The following is an 18,224-nucleotide window of genomic DNA, read 5'->3' as shown; positions in this document are numbered from 1 at the left end:
TCCTTGTAACTGCGGTCGTTTTGGAGTTATTGAAGACTTTTGCCATGAATTGATGAAAAATTTGGATACTGTCAAAGGCTTTACTAAAATCCACATATCTTAAAAACGCATGTACCGATTTTATTGATTTTGGTTTCATATAAATGCTGATGAGTTTCTTTACCAAAAAGGCCATTACAAGTTTCCTTGTAACTGCAGTCGGTTTGGAGTTATTGAAGACTTTTGCCCATGAATTGAAGAAAAATTTGGATACTATCAAAGGCTTTACTAGAATCCACATATCTTAAAAACGCATGTACCGATTTTATTAATTTTGGTTTCATATGAATACTGATGAGTTTCTTTACCAAAAAGGTCTTTACAAGTTTCCTTGTAACTGCAGTCGTTTTGGAGTTATTGAAGACTTTTGCCATGAATTGAAGAAAAATTTTGATACTATCAAAGGCTGTACTAGAATCCACATATCTTAAAAACGCATGTACCGATTTTATTGACTTTGGTTTCATATGAATGCTGATGAGTTTCTTTACAAAAAAGATCCTCACAAGTTTCCTTGTAACTGTAGTGGTTTTGAAGTTATGCCATAAATTTAAAAAAAAATTGACATTGTCAAAGGCTTTACAAAACTCCAAATATCTCAAAAACTTGTGCACCGATTTTGTTCATTTTGGGTTCAAATTAAAGCCAATGAGTTTCTTTATAAAAAAGATCTCAACAAGTTTCCTTCTAACTGTATTAGGTTTAGAGTTATCAAGGAGTTTTTCCATGAATCTAAAAAGTCTTGGTATGAATCTCCTGCAATGCAACGACTCTATTCATTTTAATTAGCAAAGCATCTATGGGACCCCAGCATAAAAAAACACAGAACATACTGGAAAATACGTTATAATTACAATAATCATAATAATAGTAGTAGTAAATTTATAACCAGAAACTTGTTACACAATAAGCCAACCTGAATTAACAAATTTAATCGGCAATTATTAACGGGCATTTTCACTTAAAAATTAAACAAATATCGAGTGAGAAAATTAAATTATTATCCCCCTATTGGGGGCATGAGAAACACCTTTAAAAGTCCCTTTTTACGTAACCGAAAACGATCAGTTTTACGCCGTATCGTGGATGCCCAGCCGAAAGATGTCGTGCTGCACGAAAAACGAATTTCCTAAAGGTTTTAGTACGAACACTTGGGAGTAAGCGTGCGGGGGGTCCTCGTCAGCCTAAAACCAAACGGAAAATGTCATCGGGAAGCAAAAACCGGTGCTCGTGCAGCCCCAAACGGTACTACTTTAAGGTGTAAGTTAGTAACAAACACACAAAAATAGGTACATACAATATGGGGCTAAATAGTGTCGTGCAGAACCAATCGGAACACATCGTGTTGTACAAAGAAGCTGCCCTCTATTGGTTTCAGCACAAACGTTTGCACGTACGCGTGAGGCAAGTCGTCATCAGTCTGAGCAAGGAACAAATAGTTCGTAATTGCTTTACTATTGACATACTTTCGGTGTTTTTTTTTTGTTATTGTATTGTTGCTCACCTGTAATCTCCCTAAAACGTTTATCAAAACCCCACCGTCGAACATCGGTTGGGAGTCCACAGCCGTAATTATCCTATTAATTTTCTGGAAACTTAACGCCTAAAAATGGGGTTGTTATTAAGGTAACTTGTTGATGAGTGCACTTACGTTCAGTTTTTCCATGATCTTGGGGGCTCCTTGTATTTGCACACCTTCGAAGGTCATAAAAGACAGCTCAACCTAAAAAATATCAGATTTTCTGCTTGCAAACAGTCGGAGGGAGATGACTTTTAAGGCACATGCTTTCCAAGAGCAAACCTCATTGTTTATACTTTGAAAAATGATAACCTTCTAGTCGAAATAACTAGTGCAATGATAAAGCCACATAATTATCATAAAAACGTCTAAAAATAAAACGAGGAAAAGGGGGGCTCCACTTACGTTGTACATATTTACCAAATTGGGACGCTGGGCCGGATCGTCGAATAACGCGTAGTACTGCTGCACGAAACCCTTCCCTATCGCCTCGTATTGTAGATTTAGGGCCATTTTATCGTCTCCTAAAGCCCCCCCGCAATGGAAATACCGAAAAATAGACGTTAGGCGCTAACTTAAAGTTTTCTTTCTACTAGCCCCCTTAGGCGACTTTTCCCTTTGACAGGTGACAGACAGATGACGCTTTTAGGTTAGAATTTTAGGCACTTGTCAAAGTTGTCCAGTAATGCCAACCTACAAAACTGTCTTTTTCGTTCTACGGCTTAATTAAGGCAAAAGGAATTCTTCACTTTGTTGTCTAACCCTGGTTATTCTTTAGAATAAAATTCTTATATACAGCGATTTTTTCTCATATAGATAGGAAATTTTTGGACTAATCTTGTTGGCGACCCTGCAACCGTGTTTTGACACTTGACAGCTGAAAAAAAATGCAAATGGCAGTCCGTGTCACGAACCAACTAACTTAAAAAAAAAATAAAGTGCATTTACGATTAAATTAATATTCCGATTATTAAACGGAAAAAGCGGTTGTTTAAGGACCGAAGGCGCGTCGGGGCCCTCACGATGAACAAAATGGAGAAACTGCCCAAGCTGGTGGACGTGTATCAGCCGAAAAACCGACTGGAATCCAGGCAACTACCCCTGATGGTGGACGAAAATTTAACGGTAAATAAAACAATATATACCCCCTTTGGGGGGGAGGGTTAAAAATAGACGACGCGTGGGCCCCCGTTCGCACCAACCCTGGGGGGGCACAGTCGTTCTCGGTCCGTTTACTTGACCTACAAATTGTTCTGTTGATCATTGAACTTTTTGTTGTCAAGTCGGTTTGTTGGACTCGTTCTTTATTTTTATAATTTTATTGGTAAATACACGCTTCTATCAATCAGTGTGGGCTTAAAAATTCTCTTTTTTCAAAGTGCTTCCTGAATTGAACCGTTTTTGCAGCTCGTCATGGATATAAAAAACTCAAACTTAATATGCGACAACCAGAACTTGAGCCAAAAGGAATACAATGAATTCTCAGCCAAAATGGGCCTACTGTCCCAAGAAGAAATAGAAGATTCCCTCGTTATCACCAGGAATGAACTTATGGAAGTCCTAAATCAGAGTGTACCTTGCGTAGGGTGTAGGAGAAGGTACTGAGGCCCTTAACAATGAATCACTTGCCCTTAATAATAATTTTTAGCGTTGAAAGACTGTATTTACAACTGTTACGCTTGAACCACCCGACTTTGGACCCAATAGTGGTGAGAACGGATGGCACAATCACTTTAAGAAAAGAAAAACACACTTATAACTGTTTGGCTAGTATATTTCACGATCATGCGTAAGTACGCCTCTTTAAGGAGGCTCCGTTTTACTTAATAAAGGTTTTTTCAGTCAACGCTTGGAGATCTTAATAGAAACCCAACCGAAAAGGAACAAAAAAAGTGTCAGGTGTCTGTTACACTCATTGGACTCGCAAAGGAGTCGCCCCCTAACCCCCGTATGGAGAGACATCTGGGACTGCATGAAAATCGACTGTAGAAAAGACGTTTGTATCATAGAGGCGTCCAGTTTACACGAAACCCTCGAAAACTACTTGAGGAAACACAGATTTTGCGGAGAGTGCCGAACGAAAGTCTTAAAGGCTTACACCTTACTGGTGGAGGATCCGGAACCCACCAAAGAAAAAGGTTACGTGTCCTCCCTGTATTCGGGCATCAAGAGGTGCCTACAGGACAAACATATTCACCTGAACCCAAAAACCGAATACATAACCAAACTTATTAACCGAGCAGAGCCAGAATTGCTGGGCAGGTACGTACGGTTCATTTTTCAAAGGCCTATTTGTATAATAGGTACTGTTGTGTCGTCTTAAGTTTTAACTTTGTTCAGTCGTAGGGAGAGGCACGCAAAGACTTTGGAAATTGCCCAGGAGGAGGTGCTCACTTGTCTGGGCATTTGTATGTACGAGAGGCTGCACAGGGTCTATATGAAAGTCAGGTGAGTGAGACAAAATTGATTATAAATAAGTGTCGTGTATTAGTTATGATTATGATTGTTTGGTGGAAATAATGGCCAGAGTAGTGAGAGTTGTCAAGAAAAATATGCACCAATTAAAATTGCCCGTAACTAGTAAAGTACTTGACCTAGAGCGATGTTTTTACCCTCAAATCCATCCTCAGGGAGTCCTTTATATGACTATGAAAGAATTATGAAAATATTTGAAGTAGTTCCTGAGTTATGTTCATGAGTGTCATGTGAAATCTAAATGAAACAGCGGAACTTTGAGAGGCCATAGCTCGAAACCTGTAATACGTACGACTTTTAAAGTGGTACCAAACGATTCAGAAGGTTCCAAATATTCTGAAAATGTTGAAGAAAATAATTGAAAGTTTTTAGTTTTTTCAGGAAAAAATTTCAAAGTTGGTCATTTTCTGACTGTAAGACAAATATGCATAATTTAACTTTAAGGAACTTTGAAAGCCTATAGTTTGGAAACTATCAGACGTACCACTTTTCCAGTGGTACCAAACGATTCAGAGGGTTCCAAATATTCCAAAAATGCTGGAAAAAACAATCGAAAGTCATTAGTTTTTCCAGGAAAAAATTGCAAAGTTGGCAATATGACTTTTAGATTTGGTGGGTCTTGGACCTTGGGTGACAAAATTGCCTCTAACTCGGAAAGTTTTTGAGGTACAGGAAATGTTTATATATGAAATTATTGGGGAAGAAATGTTCTTTTTTTCGCTAAAACCCTTTTAAGAATATTTCAATTATTTCATGAAGATATTTGCCAGAAAAGTGAAAACTTGCCAAGATAAGCATGCCCCGACAAAAACTGCCTTAAATACTCAAATTCTTGAGCTAGATTGACGTTTTTACCCTTAAATTCATCCTCAGGAATCCCTTTATATTGTCGCGAAAGACTCATGAAAATATTTTAAGTGGTTCCTGAGTTATGCTCAAAAATGTCCCCTAAGGAAGACAAATCTTACTCTTGGACCTTGAGTGATAAATTTAATTTTAACTCAGTGACTTTTCGAGGTACAAAAATTGTTCATGAATGAAATTGTTGGGGAAGAAATTTCCTTTATTTCGCTAAAACCCTTTTAAGAATATTCCAATTACTTCATGAAGATATTTGCCAAAAAAGTGAAAACTTGCCGAGATAAGCATGCCTTGACAAAAACCGCCTTAAATACCCAAACCCTTGACCTAGATTAACGTTTTTACCCTTAAATTCATCCTCAGGAATCCCTTTATATTGTCGTGAAAGAATTATGAAAATATTTTAAGTGGTTCCTGAGTTATGGTCAAAAATGTTCCCTAAGGAAGAAAAATTTTACTCTTGGACCTTGAGTGATAAAATTAATTTTAACTCAGTGACTTTTCGAGGTACAAAAATTGTTCATGAATGAAATTGTTGGGGAAGAAATTTCCTTTATTTCGCTAAAACCCTTTTAAGAATATTCCAATTACTTCATGAAGATATTTGCCAAAAAAGTGAAAACTTGCCGAGATAAGCATGCCTTGACAAAAACCGCCTTAAATACCCAAACCCTTGACCTAGATTAACGTTTTTACCCTTAAATCCATCCTTAGGAATCCCTTTATATTGTCGTGAAAGAATTATGAAAATATTTTAAGTGGTTCCCGAGTTATGGTCAAAAATGTCCCCTAAGGAAGAAACATCTTACTCTTGGACCTTGAGTGATAAAATTAATTTTAACTCGGTGAGTTTTTGAGGTACAAAAATTGTTCATGTATGAAATTGTTGGGGAAGAAATTTCCTTTATTTCACTAAAACCCTTTTAAGAATATTCCTATTATTTCATGAAAATATTTGCCGGACAAGTGAAAACTTGCCAAGATAAGCATGCCTCGACAAAAATTGCCTTAAATACCCAAATCCTTGAGCTAGATTGACGTTTTTACCCTCAAATTCATCCTCAGGAATCCCTTTATATTGTCGCGAAAGAATAATGAAAATATTTTAAGTGGTTCCCGAGTTATGGCCAAAAATGTCCACTAATAAATAAACCTCTTGAAAATGCATTATGTGTGTCAAAACTGCAAATTCGACTATTTTGGGACCCTGCTTGATAAAACGGCCTCTAACTCAAAGAGTTTTTGAGGTACAAAAATCGTTCTCCTATGCAATTACTTGGCAAGAGACACTTTATCTTTGAGTAAGGTGCTTTTAATAAAGCACCTATTATTTTGTCAAATATGCTCAATTAAAACGACAATTTAGTATGAAATTTGGAAAGGAAAACTGCCCGAACCAAAAACGCCTTTACTAATCAAATTTTTAACTTAGAAGCATGTTTTGACCCTCAAATCCATCCTCAAGAACTCTCCTATACTACCGTGAAACAATTATGACAATATTTCCACTGTGGTACCAAATTTGAGACCTTGTCCGACAAAATTGCCCATAACTCAGTGAGTTTTTGAGCTACAAACGTCCATCTTACATCAAACTATTGGGCAAGAAAATGCCCTTTCTTCATCTTTAAACAACACCGAAATATTACTAAAGGGGCCATTTTTAGGGAGGAAGAACGCACTTGTCAACTATTTGCCGCGGTAGCGGTGCACACCTTAAACCGTAGCTTCGAGACGGTTATAGAGAAGGTGCGGGGCATCTCGCAGTTGGAACTGTTGTACGAGGAGTTCGCGCGCGAAGAACAGGCGAAGCAGAAGCACAAGGAGGCGAAAAAGATCAGACGTAAGCGACGAAAGGGCAAAATGTCCGAGGGGGATGAAAAAGAGGAGAACTGTTGCGGGATCGGGGAGAAGGGGTGCTCGTGCTCCCCGGTGTCGATCGGGGGCGGCGGTAAGGAGGTGACGACGTGCGAGGAGGAGGAGGAGGAGTGCGACTGTAGCAGCGAGGAACTGGACGATTACGAGGATTGTTCCAATAAACTTATCGGTCACGCCAAGGGGAAGTTAAGGTAAATATTCACCCTTAGAAGAGATTTTAAAGGAAAATAATGATAATAAGAATAAAAAATTTTTATTTCAGAATTATGTTGCATGACATAAAAAGTAATAGAGTCATAAATACAACAAAATCATTTTAACTACCTTACCCACATTTATTTAATTACTCACTAATGCTGCAGTGGTTCAATCCCTGCGATTTTTTAACTCAAGTCAGTTCTTCCACACGTTTTATGTTAAAGGGAAGACTATTGTAAAATTTGATCCCTATTTATGCATAATTCAAAAAAAATAGTTTACATCAATTCATTATATAAAAGACAAAATAAAATCACCTAGTACACAAGTAACTTAATACTTGTGTTTGCCTATATATAAATGTATTATTAGAAACTAGAAAAGCTCCTTCTTAAAATGCTTTAATTAAATTATTTCCATAGTCAAGGAATACACTACATATACATGATGATTTTAAACAATTTTTATTGTGTAAATTGCTTAGTTATCTATGAAATTGTCACAATGGTATTATATTATTGAATCTGATCCCTAGACTCGATTTTCAAAAAATTGAATAAAATTTTTTCTAGTTAATGGATTTGCTTGATTCTTTCACCAGAAGCTTAAGAACACTCTAAATAATCTTTTAAAGCAAAAATCAAACAAATCGAAGCACTAGAAGTGAAGTTATAAGACAAATTACCCAGACATGTATGAATTACGACTGTGACTCCTAGACTCGATTTTCAAAAAATTGAATAAAATTTTTTCTAGTTCATGGATTTTCTTGATTCTTTCAGTAGAAGCTTAAGAACACTCTAAAGAAACTTTTAAAGCAAAAATCAAACAAATCGAAGCACTAGAAGTAAAGTTATAAGACAAATTACCCAGACATGTATGAATTACGACTGTGACTCCTTGACTCGATTTTCAAAAAATTGAATAAATTTTTTTCTAGTTTACGGATTTCCTTGATTCTTTTAGTAGAGGCTTAAGAACACTCTAAAGAATCTTCTAAAGTAAAAATCAAACAAATCGAAGCACTAGAAGTAAAGTTATAAGACAAGTTACCCAGACATGTATGATTTACCACTGTGCCTCCTTGACTCGATTTTCAAAAAATTGAATAAAATTTTTTCTACTTTACGGATTTCCTTGATTCTTGCAGTAGAAGCTTAAGAACACTCTAAAGAATCTTTTAAAGCAAAAATCAAACAAATCGAAGCACTAGAAGTAAAGTTATAAGACAAGTTACCCAGACATGTATGATTTACCACTGTGACTCCTTGACTCGATTTTCAAAAAATTGAATAAAATTTTTTCTACTTTACGGATTTTCTTGATTCTTTCAGTAGAGGCTTAAGAATACTCTAAAGAATCTTTTAAAGCAAAAATCAAACGAATCCAATAACTAGAAGTGAAGTTATGAACCAAGTTACCCAGACACTTGTGATTTACCACTGTGACTCCTAGACTCGATTTTCAAAAAATTGAATAAAATTTATTCTACTTTACGGATTTCCTTGATTCTTTCAGTAGAAGCTTAAGAACACTCTAAAGAATCTTTTAAAGCAAAAATCAAACAAATCGAAGCACTAGAAGTAAAATTATAAGACAAGTTACCCAGACATGTATGATTTACCACTGTGACTTCTTGACTCGATTTTCAAAAAATTGAATAAATTTTTTTCTACTTTACGGATTTCCTTGATTCTTGCAGTAGAAGCTTGAGAAGACTCTAAAGAATCTTTTAAAGCAAAAATCAAACAAATCGAAGCACTAGAAGTAAAGTTATAAGACAAGATACCCAGACATGTATGATTTACCACTGTGGCTCCTAGACTCGATTTTCAAAAAATTGAATAAAATTTTTTCTACTTTACGGATTTCCTTGATTCTTTCAGTAGAGGCTTAACAACACTCTAAAGAATCTTTTAAAGCAAAAATCAAACAAATCGAAGCACTAGAAGTGAAGTTATAAGACAAATGACCCAGACATGTATGATTTACCACTGTGACTCCTTGACTCGATTTTCAAAAAATTGAATAAAAATTTATCTAGTTGATGGATTTGCTTGATTCTTTCAGTAGAAGCTTAAGAACACTCTAAAGAAACTTTTAAAGCAAAAATCAAACGAATCCAAGAACTAGAAGTAAAGTTATGAAGCAAGTTACTTGAACCTGTATAAAGCGTTTAAAAAAAAAAAAATTAGTGAGGTTAATTTTACAAAACCTCTATAAATATTCTAAAATTTCTAGATGATAGACGTTTTCTGGTCTATTATCTCCACTAAAGATTGTTCTTTTTAAAGAAAAGCACATACTACTGCATATAGATAGCAAAAACTGTTTTCTCTAAATTTCCCCATACAAAGTATATACCCAGAATGATTAAATAATCATTTTACTTAGGTGTAGCAACGAGGTGTGGATGGACGAGTGTAAATGTGACAACACCAGTGTAAAGGACCTGAATAGGAACCGTAAGGAGCCCTCCCTGTGCAAATGTGATATACCAGTGGATCTAAACAGGTATAAACTTGAAACTTTAGATCCCCGTATGCTTTACCCCTATGAATTTTCCTTTAGTAAAAAAGAGTCGGGCTCCTCTTCGGACCATTCGGCACACGATTGCGGATATTCTTCGGAGAACAACAACGGATGTTGTGAAACAGGCAAGAGAGAGATACTCTCGATGGTGTAAAAAAGTGTTAAAACGGACATTTTTAGGTTCACTGGCGTCGTTGAGTCTGTCGAGTTCTCCCGAGGGATCGGAGTTAGCCTGTTCGGACACCTGTTGCCAACCGACGACGTTGGATTTCGGGAGTCAGTGTCGGTTGACCTGCGGCGGCGGAGGCGGACTCACGCTCTTAGAGATGCTTGAGGTAAGAAAAGGATAAAAAAGGTTTTAGTTCGTGGATCACTAAATTTTTTTAACGCAAGTCTAAGAACAATTTTAAAGCAAAAATGAAGCAAATCGGAGCACTGGAAGTAGAGTTATGACACAAGTCAATTGAAGCTGCCTTTTCTCTTGGATATGGTTTTTAAGAAGTTGGATAAAAAAATGTTCTGATGCATGGATTTTAGTGATTCTTCTAATGGAAGCTTTAAAATATTCCAAAGAAACTTGTAAAGCAAAAATAATTCAAATCGAAGCACTAGAAGTAAAGTTATAAGGCAAGTTACCCAGACATGTGTGGTTTACCGCCGTGACTCCTAGACTCAGTTTTCAAAAAATTGAATAAAATTTTTTCTAGTTCATGGATTTTCTTGATTCTTTCAGTAGAAGCTTCAGAACACTCTAAAGAATCTTTTAAAGCAAAAGTGAAGCAGATCGGATCATTAAAAGTAAAGTTATGATCCTAGTTACTTGAACCTACCTTGACTCTTGGACATGGTTTCCAAGAACTTGGATAAAAAAGCTTCTGCTGCACGGATTTTAATAATTTCTTTAATGAAAACTTAAGAACGTTCCAAAGAAACTTTTAAAACAAAAATGAATCAAATCGAAGCACTAGAAGTAAAGTTATAAGGCAATTTACCCAGAAACTTGTGATTTACCACTGTGACTCCTTGACTTGATGTTCAAAAAATTGAATAAAATTTTTTCTACTTTACGGATTTTCTTGATTCTTTCAGTAGAAGCTTAAGAACACTCTAAAGAATCTTTTAAAGCAAAAATCAAACAAATCGAAGCACTAGAAGTAAAGTTATAAGACAAGTTACCCAGACATGTATGATTTACCACTGTGACTCCTAGACTCAGTTTTCAAAAAATTGAATAATTTTTTTTCTACTTTACGGATTTTCTTGATTCTTTCAGTAAAAGCTTCAGAACACTCTAAAGAATCTTTTAAAGGAAAAATCAAACGATTCGAAGCACTAGAAGTAAAGTTATAAGACAAGTTACCCAGACTTGTGTGGTTTACCACTGGGACTCCTAAACTCGATTTTCAAAAAATCGAATAAAATTTTTCCTGCTTTACGGATTTTCTTGATTCTTTCAATAGAGGCTTTAGAACACCCTAAAGAATTTTTTAAAGCAAAAATCAAATAAATCGAAGCACTAGAAGTAAAGTTATAAGGCAAGTTACCCAGACACTTGTGATTTACCACTGTGACTCCTAGGCTCGATTTTCAAAAAATTTAATAAAATTTTTTCTACTTTACGGATTTCCTTGATTCTTTCAGTAGAAGCCTAAGAACACTCTAAAGAATCTTTTAAAGCAAAAATCAAACAAATCGAGGCACTAGAAGTAAAGTTATAAGACAAGTTACTCAGACATGTATGATTTACCACTGTGACTCCTAGACTTGATATTCAAAAAATTGAATTAAATTTTTTCTAGTTTATGGATTTTCTTGATTCTTTTAGTGGACGTTTCAGAACACTCTAAGGAATCTTTTAAAGAAAAAATAATTCAAATCGAAGCACTAGAAGTAAAGTTATAAGGCAAGTTACCCAGACACTTGTGATTTACCACTGTGACTCCTAGACTCAATTTTCAAAAAATTGAATAAAATTTTTTCTATTTCATGGATTTTCTTGATTCTTTCAGTAGAAGCTTAAGAACACTCTAAAGAAACTTTTAAAGCAAAAATGAAGCAGATCGGATCACTAAAAGTACAGTTATGATCCAAGTTACTTGAAACTGGCTTGACTCTTGGATATGGTTTCCAAAAATTTGGATAAAAAAAGTTCTGGTGCATGGATTTTAGTGATTTCTTTAATGGAAGATTAGGAACATTTCAAAGAAACTTGTCAAGCAAAAATGAATCAAATCTTTTCACTAGAAGTGGAGTTATAATCCAAGGTACCTGAAACTGCCTTGACTATTGGACATAGTTTCCAAGAATTTGGATAAAAAGGGTTCTAGTGCGTGGATTTTAATGATTTTTTTAATAGAAGTTATAGAATATTCCAAAGAAACTTTTAAACCAAAAATGAAGCAAATATGAACACTAGAAGTCGAGTTATCACTCAAGTTACCTGAAACTGCCTTTTCTCTTGGACATGCTTTCCAAGAACTTGGATAACAAAGGTTCTAATTAAGGTATTCTAGTTATTTCTTTAATAGAAGCTTAAGAACGTTCCAAAGAAACTTTTAAAATAAAAATGAAGCAAATCGGAGCACTAGAAGTGGAGTTATGACCCAAGTTACATAGGCATGTGATTTACCACTGGGACCCTTAGACTTCGTTTTCAAAAAATGGAATAAAATTTCTTGTGGTACATGGATTTTCTTAATTCTTTTAGTAAAAGCTTAAGAACACTCTAAAGAATCTTTTAAAGCAAAAATCAAACAAATCGAAGCACTAGAAGTAAAGTTATAAGGCAAGTTACCCAGATATGTGTGGTTTACCGCTGTGACTCCTAAACTCGATTTTCAAAAAATCGAATAAAATTTTTACTGCTTTACGGATTTTCTTGATTCTTTCAATAGAGGCTTTAGAACACTCTAAAGAATCTTTTAAAGCAAAAATCAAACGAATCGAAGCACTAGAAGTAAAGTTATAAGACAAGCTACCCAGACACTTGTGATTTACCACTGTGACTCCTTGACTTGATTTTCAAAAAATTGAATAAAATTTTTTCTACTTTACGGATTTTCTTGATTCTTTCAGTAGAAGCTTAAGAACACTCTAGAGAATCTTTTAAAGCAAAAATCAAACAAATCGAAACACTAGAAGTAAAGTTATAAGACAAGCTACCCAGAAACTTGTGATTTACCACTGTGACTCCTTGACTTGATTTTCAAAAAATTGAATAACATTTTTTCTACTTTACGGATTTTCTTGATTCTTTCAGTAGAAGCTTAAGAATACTCTAAAGAATCTTCTGAAGTAAAAATCAAACAAATCGAAGCACTAGAAGTAAAGTTATAAGAAAAGTTACCCAGACATGTGTGGTTTACTGCCGTGACTCCTTGACTCGATGTTCAAAAAATTGAATAAAATTTTTTCTAGTTCATGGATTTTCTTGATTCTTTCAGTAAAAGCTTAAGAACACTCTAAAGAATCTTCTAAAGTAAGAATCAAACAAATCGAAGCACTAGAAGTAGAGTTATGACTCAAGTTACCTGAAACCGCCTTTTCTCTTGGACATGGTTTCCAAAAACTTGGATAAAAAAGGTTCCAGTGCATTGATTTTGGTGATTTCTTCAATGAAAGATCAGGAACATTCCAAAGAAACTTTTAAAACAAAAGTGAATCAAATCGAAGCAACAGTTGTGGATTTATGGCTCAATGAAAATGGGAAAGCATTGCGCTGAATGGCTCTGTGGTCGAGGATACAGTACAATTTACTCAATAAATCTAGGATAATTTTTTCAATGATTTTTTTATTAATTTAAGTAAACTGTAACGAAACGCTTACGCAAAACTAATGAAAGTTTTGTAGGGGGCCCTTTAAACTAATATAAACGTTTTAAAATTTCTGGTCTATATAACTCTCGTTCCATTCGTCCCATTTGCTCCGTTTTTGTTTTAAAATGATCCCGAGAACCTTCATTGACATTATGGAAAGTTTCATTGCATTCCCTTTAATAGTAAAAGTTTTATTCAAGGATGGCGTTTTAGAGAGAAAGAAGTTATGGGTTGCTTGGTCTATAACTCTCATTCTAACGGCCCGATTCGCTTCGTTTTTGCTTTAAAATGATCCCGAGACCCTTTTTTAACGTCGTTGCAAGTTTCACTCTAATCACTATAATAATAAAAGTTTTATTCAACGTTTTATAGATGGCCTTCCAGGAAGAAAGGTTTCGGGGCTCTTTGGTCCTTGGCGCTCTCTCTAACGGGGTCCGATTTACGTCATTTTTATTTTAAAACGATCGCGAACCCTTTTCTATGACCCCATTGAAAGTTTTCTTGCAATCTCTGTAATTGTAGTTCCAAATTTATTCAAGGTTTTCATAGGTGGCATTCCAAGATGTGAGAGACCTTTGGGGTTCTTCCTTGGTCTATAACTCTCATTGTAACGGTCCGATTTGCTCCGTTTTTGTTTTAAAACAATCCCGTGACTTTTCATTAACTTCACCGCAAGTTTTATGTGCGTTCCATTAAATTTAAAAGGTTTTATTCGAGGTTTTCGCAATGTTTATCTTTTTTTTTTAGGTGCACAGTGAGGAGGACGAGGAGTGTTACATAACGGCGGAGGAGGTGCGGGAGTTCAAGAGTCGCAGCCGGCAGGTGTACGAGAAGCGACTGGAGCTGCGCGAGACCCTCCAGAAGAGGTTCGCGCAGTTCTGCCATAACGGACCCAGTTTACTCGCCCAAACCAAATACGCTTCGAATTAACCCAATTTTTTTTGTTTGTTTTTTTTTTTTTTGAATTTTATTTAAATATTCGAGCCTACCGGGATAGTCTTGTAGTTTATGGTTTTATACTTGAAGATCTTCTTCTTCTTCTTCTTCTTGGTGAGTGAAGAAGCGTATGGATCGACGCAGGGTTAAAAGGTCATTTAAGCCTAGAAGCTGTACTAAGGAATAAGAGATTTATAACTTTTAAGTACAATTTTACGATTACAGTACAATTTAAGTTATTGGTTTAATATAGTCCATTAATGGCGTTTTCTCTGAAATGCGTTTTTAAAATTGTACTAATAGGTTCTCGAAAGCAGATTTATTTTACGTACAATAATGAAAAATGTAGGTGGGTTTTTAGTACAATTGAATCCATTGAAACCGATGTTGATAAAATTGTTTGCAGTACAATTTTTTATTTGCTATCCTTGAATTAGCGTTAAAATTGTACTAGAATCAGAAAAAATCTACTAAAAAACCTAGAAAAAAGCTTTAAAAATTAGAGTAAAAAAGCCTTTATGCATGCATCACTAAATTTTCCTCGACTATCTCTATTTAAATTGAAAAGTGTCTTAGTGGAAAAATTGCGTGGTTTTAGTACAAAAAGGCGGTTTTAGTACAATTAATAATTATTGACTTTTTAAAAATTGTACTAAAACTAATAAGTAAGTCCTCAAAGGTAGATTCATTTGACGTGTAATGATTTAAAATATAAGTAGATTTTAGTACAAGTTTTTCATGACTGATCAAATTGTACTAAAACCGACTTATACGTGACCAGTCTTTGGCCACGCACAAATTAATTCCAGTACAATTTTTGAATAATTGTCCTTGAATTGGCGTTTAAATTGTACTAGAATCTTGAAAAAATTGTACTAAAACCACCATAATATGACGAGGACTTTCTAGTGAAAGACCTTTGTACTAAACGTAGCCGAACGCCAAATATTCCTCTTAACTGATTAACAATTACGGTACAATTCACATTGGTTTAGTACAATTCTTAACGGCGTTTTCCCTTAAGAAATTGTACTAAAATAATTCTTGTAATAATAAGTAGGTTTTAGTACAATTTTGTTCACGTTTTACAAAACTAACTAATTAATAAATTCTCAAGGGCGGATCTATTTAAAGCCTTATTATGGAAGACAAGTAGGTTTTAGTACAATGTTTTCATATATGACAAAATTGTACTAAAACCTACTTATGCGTGGCTAACCTTTAACTATTTAAAATTGATTTCAGACAAATTTCGTAATAGATGTACTAGTTAAAATTGTACTGAAAACCAGCTTATAACAAATACTTTCTTGTACATTTTTTTTTATTTCTCGTCACCTATTTAAGACAATTGGAGTAATGACGAAATGTACTAAAGCCAGAGGCCTAAAACTCCTCTAAAGTAATCAACAAATTTAGTACAATTCAAGTTGGGTTTAGTACAATGCTTAGGGGCCTTTTTTTCTGAATTACGTTATAAAAATTTCAGTTCAATTTTTTCGTGATTGGCCAAATTGTACTAAAACCAACCTTGTTACCAAAACCAAATTAATTAAGTTTAAATTGTACTAGAATCATGGAACAAGCATAAATAATTCAGTGATGCGAGGCCTCTGGCCACGCATAAGGTGCTTATAATAGTACAACTTTTAATGCTATTTCCGTTATTTTAGTACAATTTTTATGCAAATTCAAGGATAGCTAATGACAAATTGTACTGGAAGCAAGTTGTTCGGGAACAAACAAGTTCAAGTACAATTTTTAAAGCTTTTCTCACGATTCTAGTACGGAAATTCAGGTATACCTGTAAAAAAACTGTACCAGAATTAAGTTGTGCGTTGCCAAAGGTTGCATCACTTAGTGATTGGTTTTAGTACAATTTTTTTTAAATAAATGGGAAATGCTTTTTAAAAATGTACTAAAAAAAGAGACCATTTTGTACCCATTTTCCATTTAGGACACTTTTTAATTAAAATGAAAATAACAAATACATTTAAATGAACTTCTACCCTCGTTGGGCATGCGCTTCCTTTAGTACAAACACTTTAAAAAATTGTACTAAAATCACCCTGAACCTGCCCTAAAATAGTCTTGTCTTTTGTTTTTTTGTTGAAACATTTTAACCGGACACGCCCCTTAATATACAGGGCGAGGCAAGGAATCTACTTTAATTTAAACAGCTTACGCTTGTACAATACGACGGTGCCCGTAGTAGAATTCAAATAAGGAAAAACCAGTATACGGGGAGCGTATAGAACAGATCATAAACCGGACTTATACCCGCGTATCTACGTGTTATCAAATTGTGTATTTGTTGCATTCCATAATTTGGGTTTTACGAAAACTGTTATGATATGAAGTCGTTTCTTTCTTTTGTATTTAACCGCGCGGGTACGCGTAATCCGGATCGACCCGCGTCGGTTCAGTTCTTGTATTTAAGTCATAAATAAACGATATTGAATAATTTAAAGGAAATTGGTGTTTTTTTTATGTTGAGGGGTTGTTTTTTGATCGCTTAGAGGCTTTCGATCCTATCAACTGTTACCGAGTACCCAATATATTTGTACAGCAGGGTTAGAGTCCTAAATCGGACATTTTTGGGTTGCTTGGCTCATAACTTTACTTCTAGTACATGGATTTGTCTGATTTTTGCTTTAAAAGTTTCTTTGGAGTATTCTTAAGCTTCTAGTGAAAGAATCAAAAAAATCCGTGCACTAGAAGATTTTTTATTTAATTTTTTGAAAATCGAGTCTATGGGTCACAGTGGTAAATCATACATTTCTAGGTAAGTCGATTCAGAACTTGACTTCTAGTGCATGGATTTGTCTGATTTTTACTTTAAAAGTTTCTTTGGACTGTTCTTAAGCTGCTAGTGAAAGAATCAAGAAAATCCGTGCACTAGAAGATTTTTTATTCAATTTTTTGAAAATCAAGTCTATGAGTCGCAGTAGTAAATCATACATTTTTGGGTAATTCGGTTCATAACTTGACTTCTAGTGCATGGATTTATCCGATTTTTGCTTTAAAAGTTTCTTTGAACTGTTCTTAAGCTGCTAGTAAAAGAATCAAGAAAATCTGTGCACTAGAAGATTTTTTATTCAATTTTTTGGAAAATAACTACGAGTCGCAGTAGTAAATCATACATTTTTGGGTAATTCGGTTCATAACTTGACTTCTAGTGCATGGATTTCTCTGATTTTTGCTTTAAAAGTTTCTTTGAACTGTTCTTAAGCTTCTAGTGAATGAATCAAGAAAATCCGTGCACCAGAAGATTTTTTATTCAATTTTTCGGAAATCAAGTCTATGGGTCGCAGTAGTAAATCATACATTTTTGGGTACTTCGGTTCATAACTTGACTTCTAGTGCATGGATTTGTCTGATTTTTGCTTTAAAAGTTTCTTTGGAGTATTCTTAAGCTTTTAGTGAAAGAATCAAGAAAATCCGTGCACTAGAAGATTTTTTATTCAATTTTTTGGAAGTCAAGTCTATGAGTCACAGTAGTAAATCATACATTTCTGTGTAATTCGGTTCATAACTTGACTTCTAGTCCATGGATTTGTTTGATTTTTGCTTTAAAAGTTTCTTTGAAGTGTTCTCAAGCTTTCAGTGAAAGAATCAAGAAAATCCATGCGCTACAAGATTTTTTATTCAATTTTTTGGAAATCAAGTCTATGAATCGCAGTAGTAAATCGGACATTTTTGGGTTGCTTGGCTCATAACTTCACTTCTAGTACATGGATTTGTCTGATTTTTGCTTTAAAAGTTTCTTTGAAGTGTTCTTAAGCTTCTAGTGAAAGAATCAAGAAAATCCGTGCACTAGAAGATTTTTTATTAAATTTTTTGGAAATCAAGTCTATGGGTCGCAGTAGTAAATCATACATTTTTGGGTAATTCGGTTCATAACTTGACTTCTAGGGCATGAATTTATCTGATTTTTGCTTTAAAAGTTTCTTTGAAGTGTTCTTAAGCT

The 18,224-nt window shown here is 34.7% G+C and overlaps 2 protein-coding genes across 4 annotated transcripts; one reads left to right on the top strand and one right to left on the bottom strand.

Moving 5' to 3' along the window:
- Positions 1 to 869: 869 nt before the first annotated feature.
- LOC126746078 (probable nuclear transport factor 2) lies at positions 870 to 2,203 on the bottom strand. Of its 2 annotated transcripts, XM_050454179.1 has the most exons (5): positions 1,964 to 2,203; positions 1,691 to 1,762; positions 1,544 to 1,642; positions 1,337 to 1,459; positions 870 to 1,223 (listed from the first exon to the last, which is right to left on the bottom strand). In XM_050454179.1, exons 1-4 carry the CDS (start codon positions 2,069 to 2,071, stop codon positions 1,346 to 1,348), a joined length of 393 nt encoding a protein of 130 aa, XP_050310136.1. In that variant the 5' UTR covers positions 2,072 to 2,203; the 3' UTR covers positions 870 to 1,223; positions 1,337 to 1,345. The 2 variants fall into 2 exon arrangements, with proteins under 2 accessions (XP_050310136.1, XP_050310135.1); XM_050454178.1 differs by lacking the exon at positions 1,337 to 1,459 and having other exon boundaries at positions 1,964 to 2,201.
- Positions 2,204 to 2,430: 227 nt separating this feature from the next.
- LOC126746073 (gametogenetin-binding protein 2-like) lies at positions 2,431 to 16,729 on the top strand. 2 transcript variants are annotated; one of them, XM_050454174.1, is made up of 10 exons: positions 2,431 to 2,683; positions 2,966 to 3,156; positions 3,207 to 3,347; positions 3,401 to 3,820; positions 3,905 to 4,006; positions 6,562 to 6,963; positions 9,365 to 9,484; positions 9,542 to 9,627; positions 9,683 to 9,837; positions 14,066 to 16,729. In XM_050454174.1, the coding sequence occupies exons 1-10, from the start codon at positions 2,582 to 2,584 to the stop codon at positions 14,246 to 14,248; spliced, it is 1,902 nt and encodes a 633-aa protein (XP_050310131.1). In that variant the 5' UTR covers positions 2,431 to 2,581; the 3' UTR covers positions 14,249 to 16,729. The 2 variants fall into 2 exon arrangements, with proteins under 2 accessions (XP_050310131.1, XP_050310130.1); XM_050454173.1 differs by having other exon boundaries at positions 3,899 to 4,006.
- The last annotated feature ends 1,495 nt before the right edge of the window (positions 16,730 to 18,224 follow it).

Source organism: Anthonomus grandis, chromosome 17, assembly GCF_022605725.1.
Source record: "Anthonomus grandis grandis chromosome 17, icAntGran1.3, whole genome shotgun sequence".
In the NCBI taxonomy this organism is placed as follows: Eukaryota; Metazoa; Arthropoda; class Insecta; order Coleoptera; family Curculionidae; genus Anthonomus; species Anthonomus grandis.
Note: the sequence above shows the minus strand (reverse complement) of the source record. Positions and strands in the feature narration are given on the sequence as shown.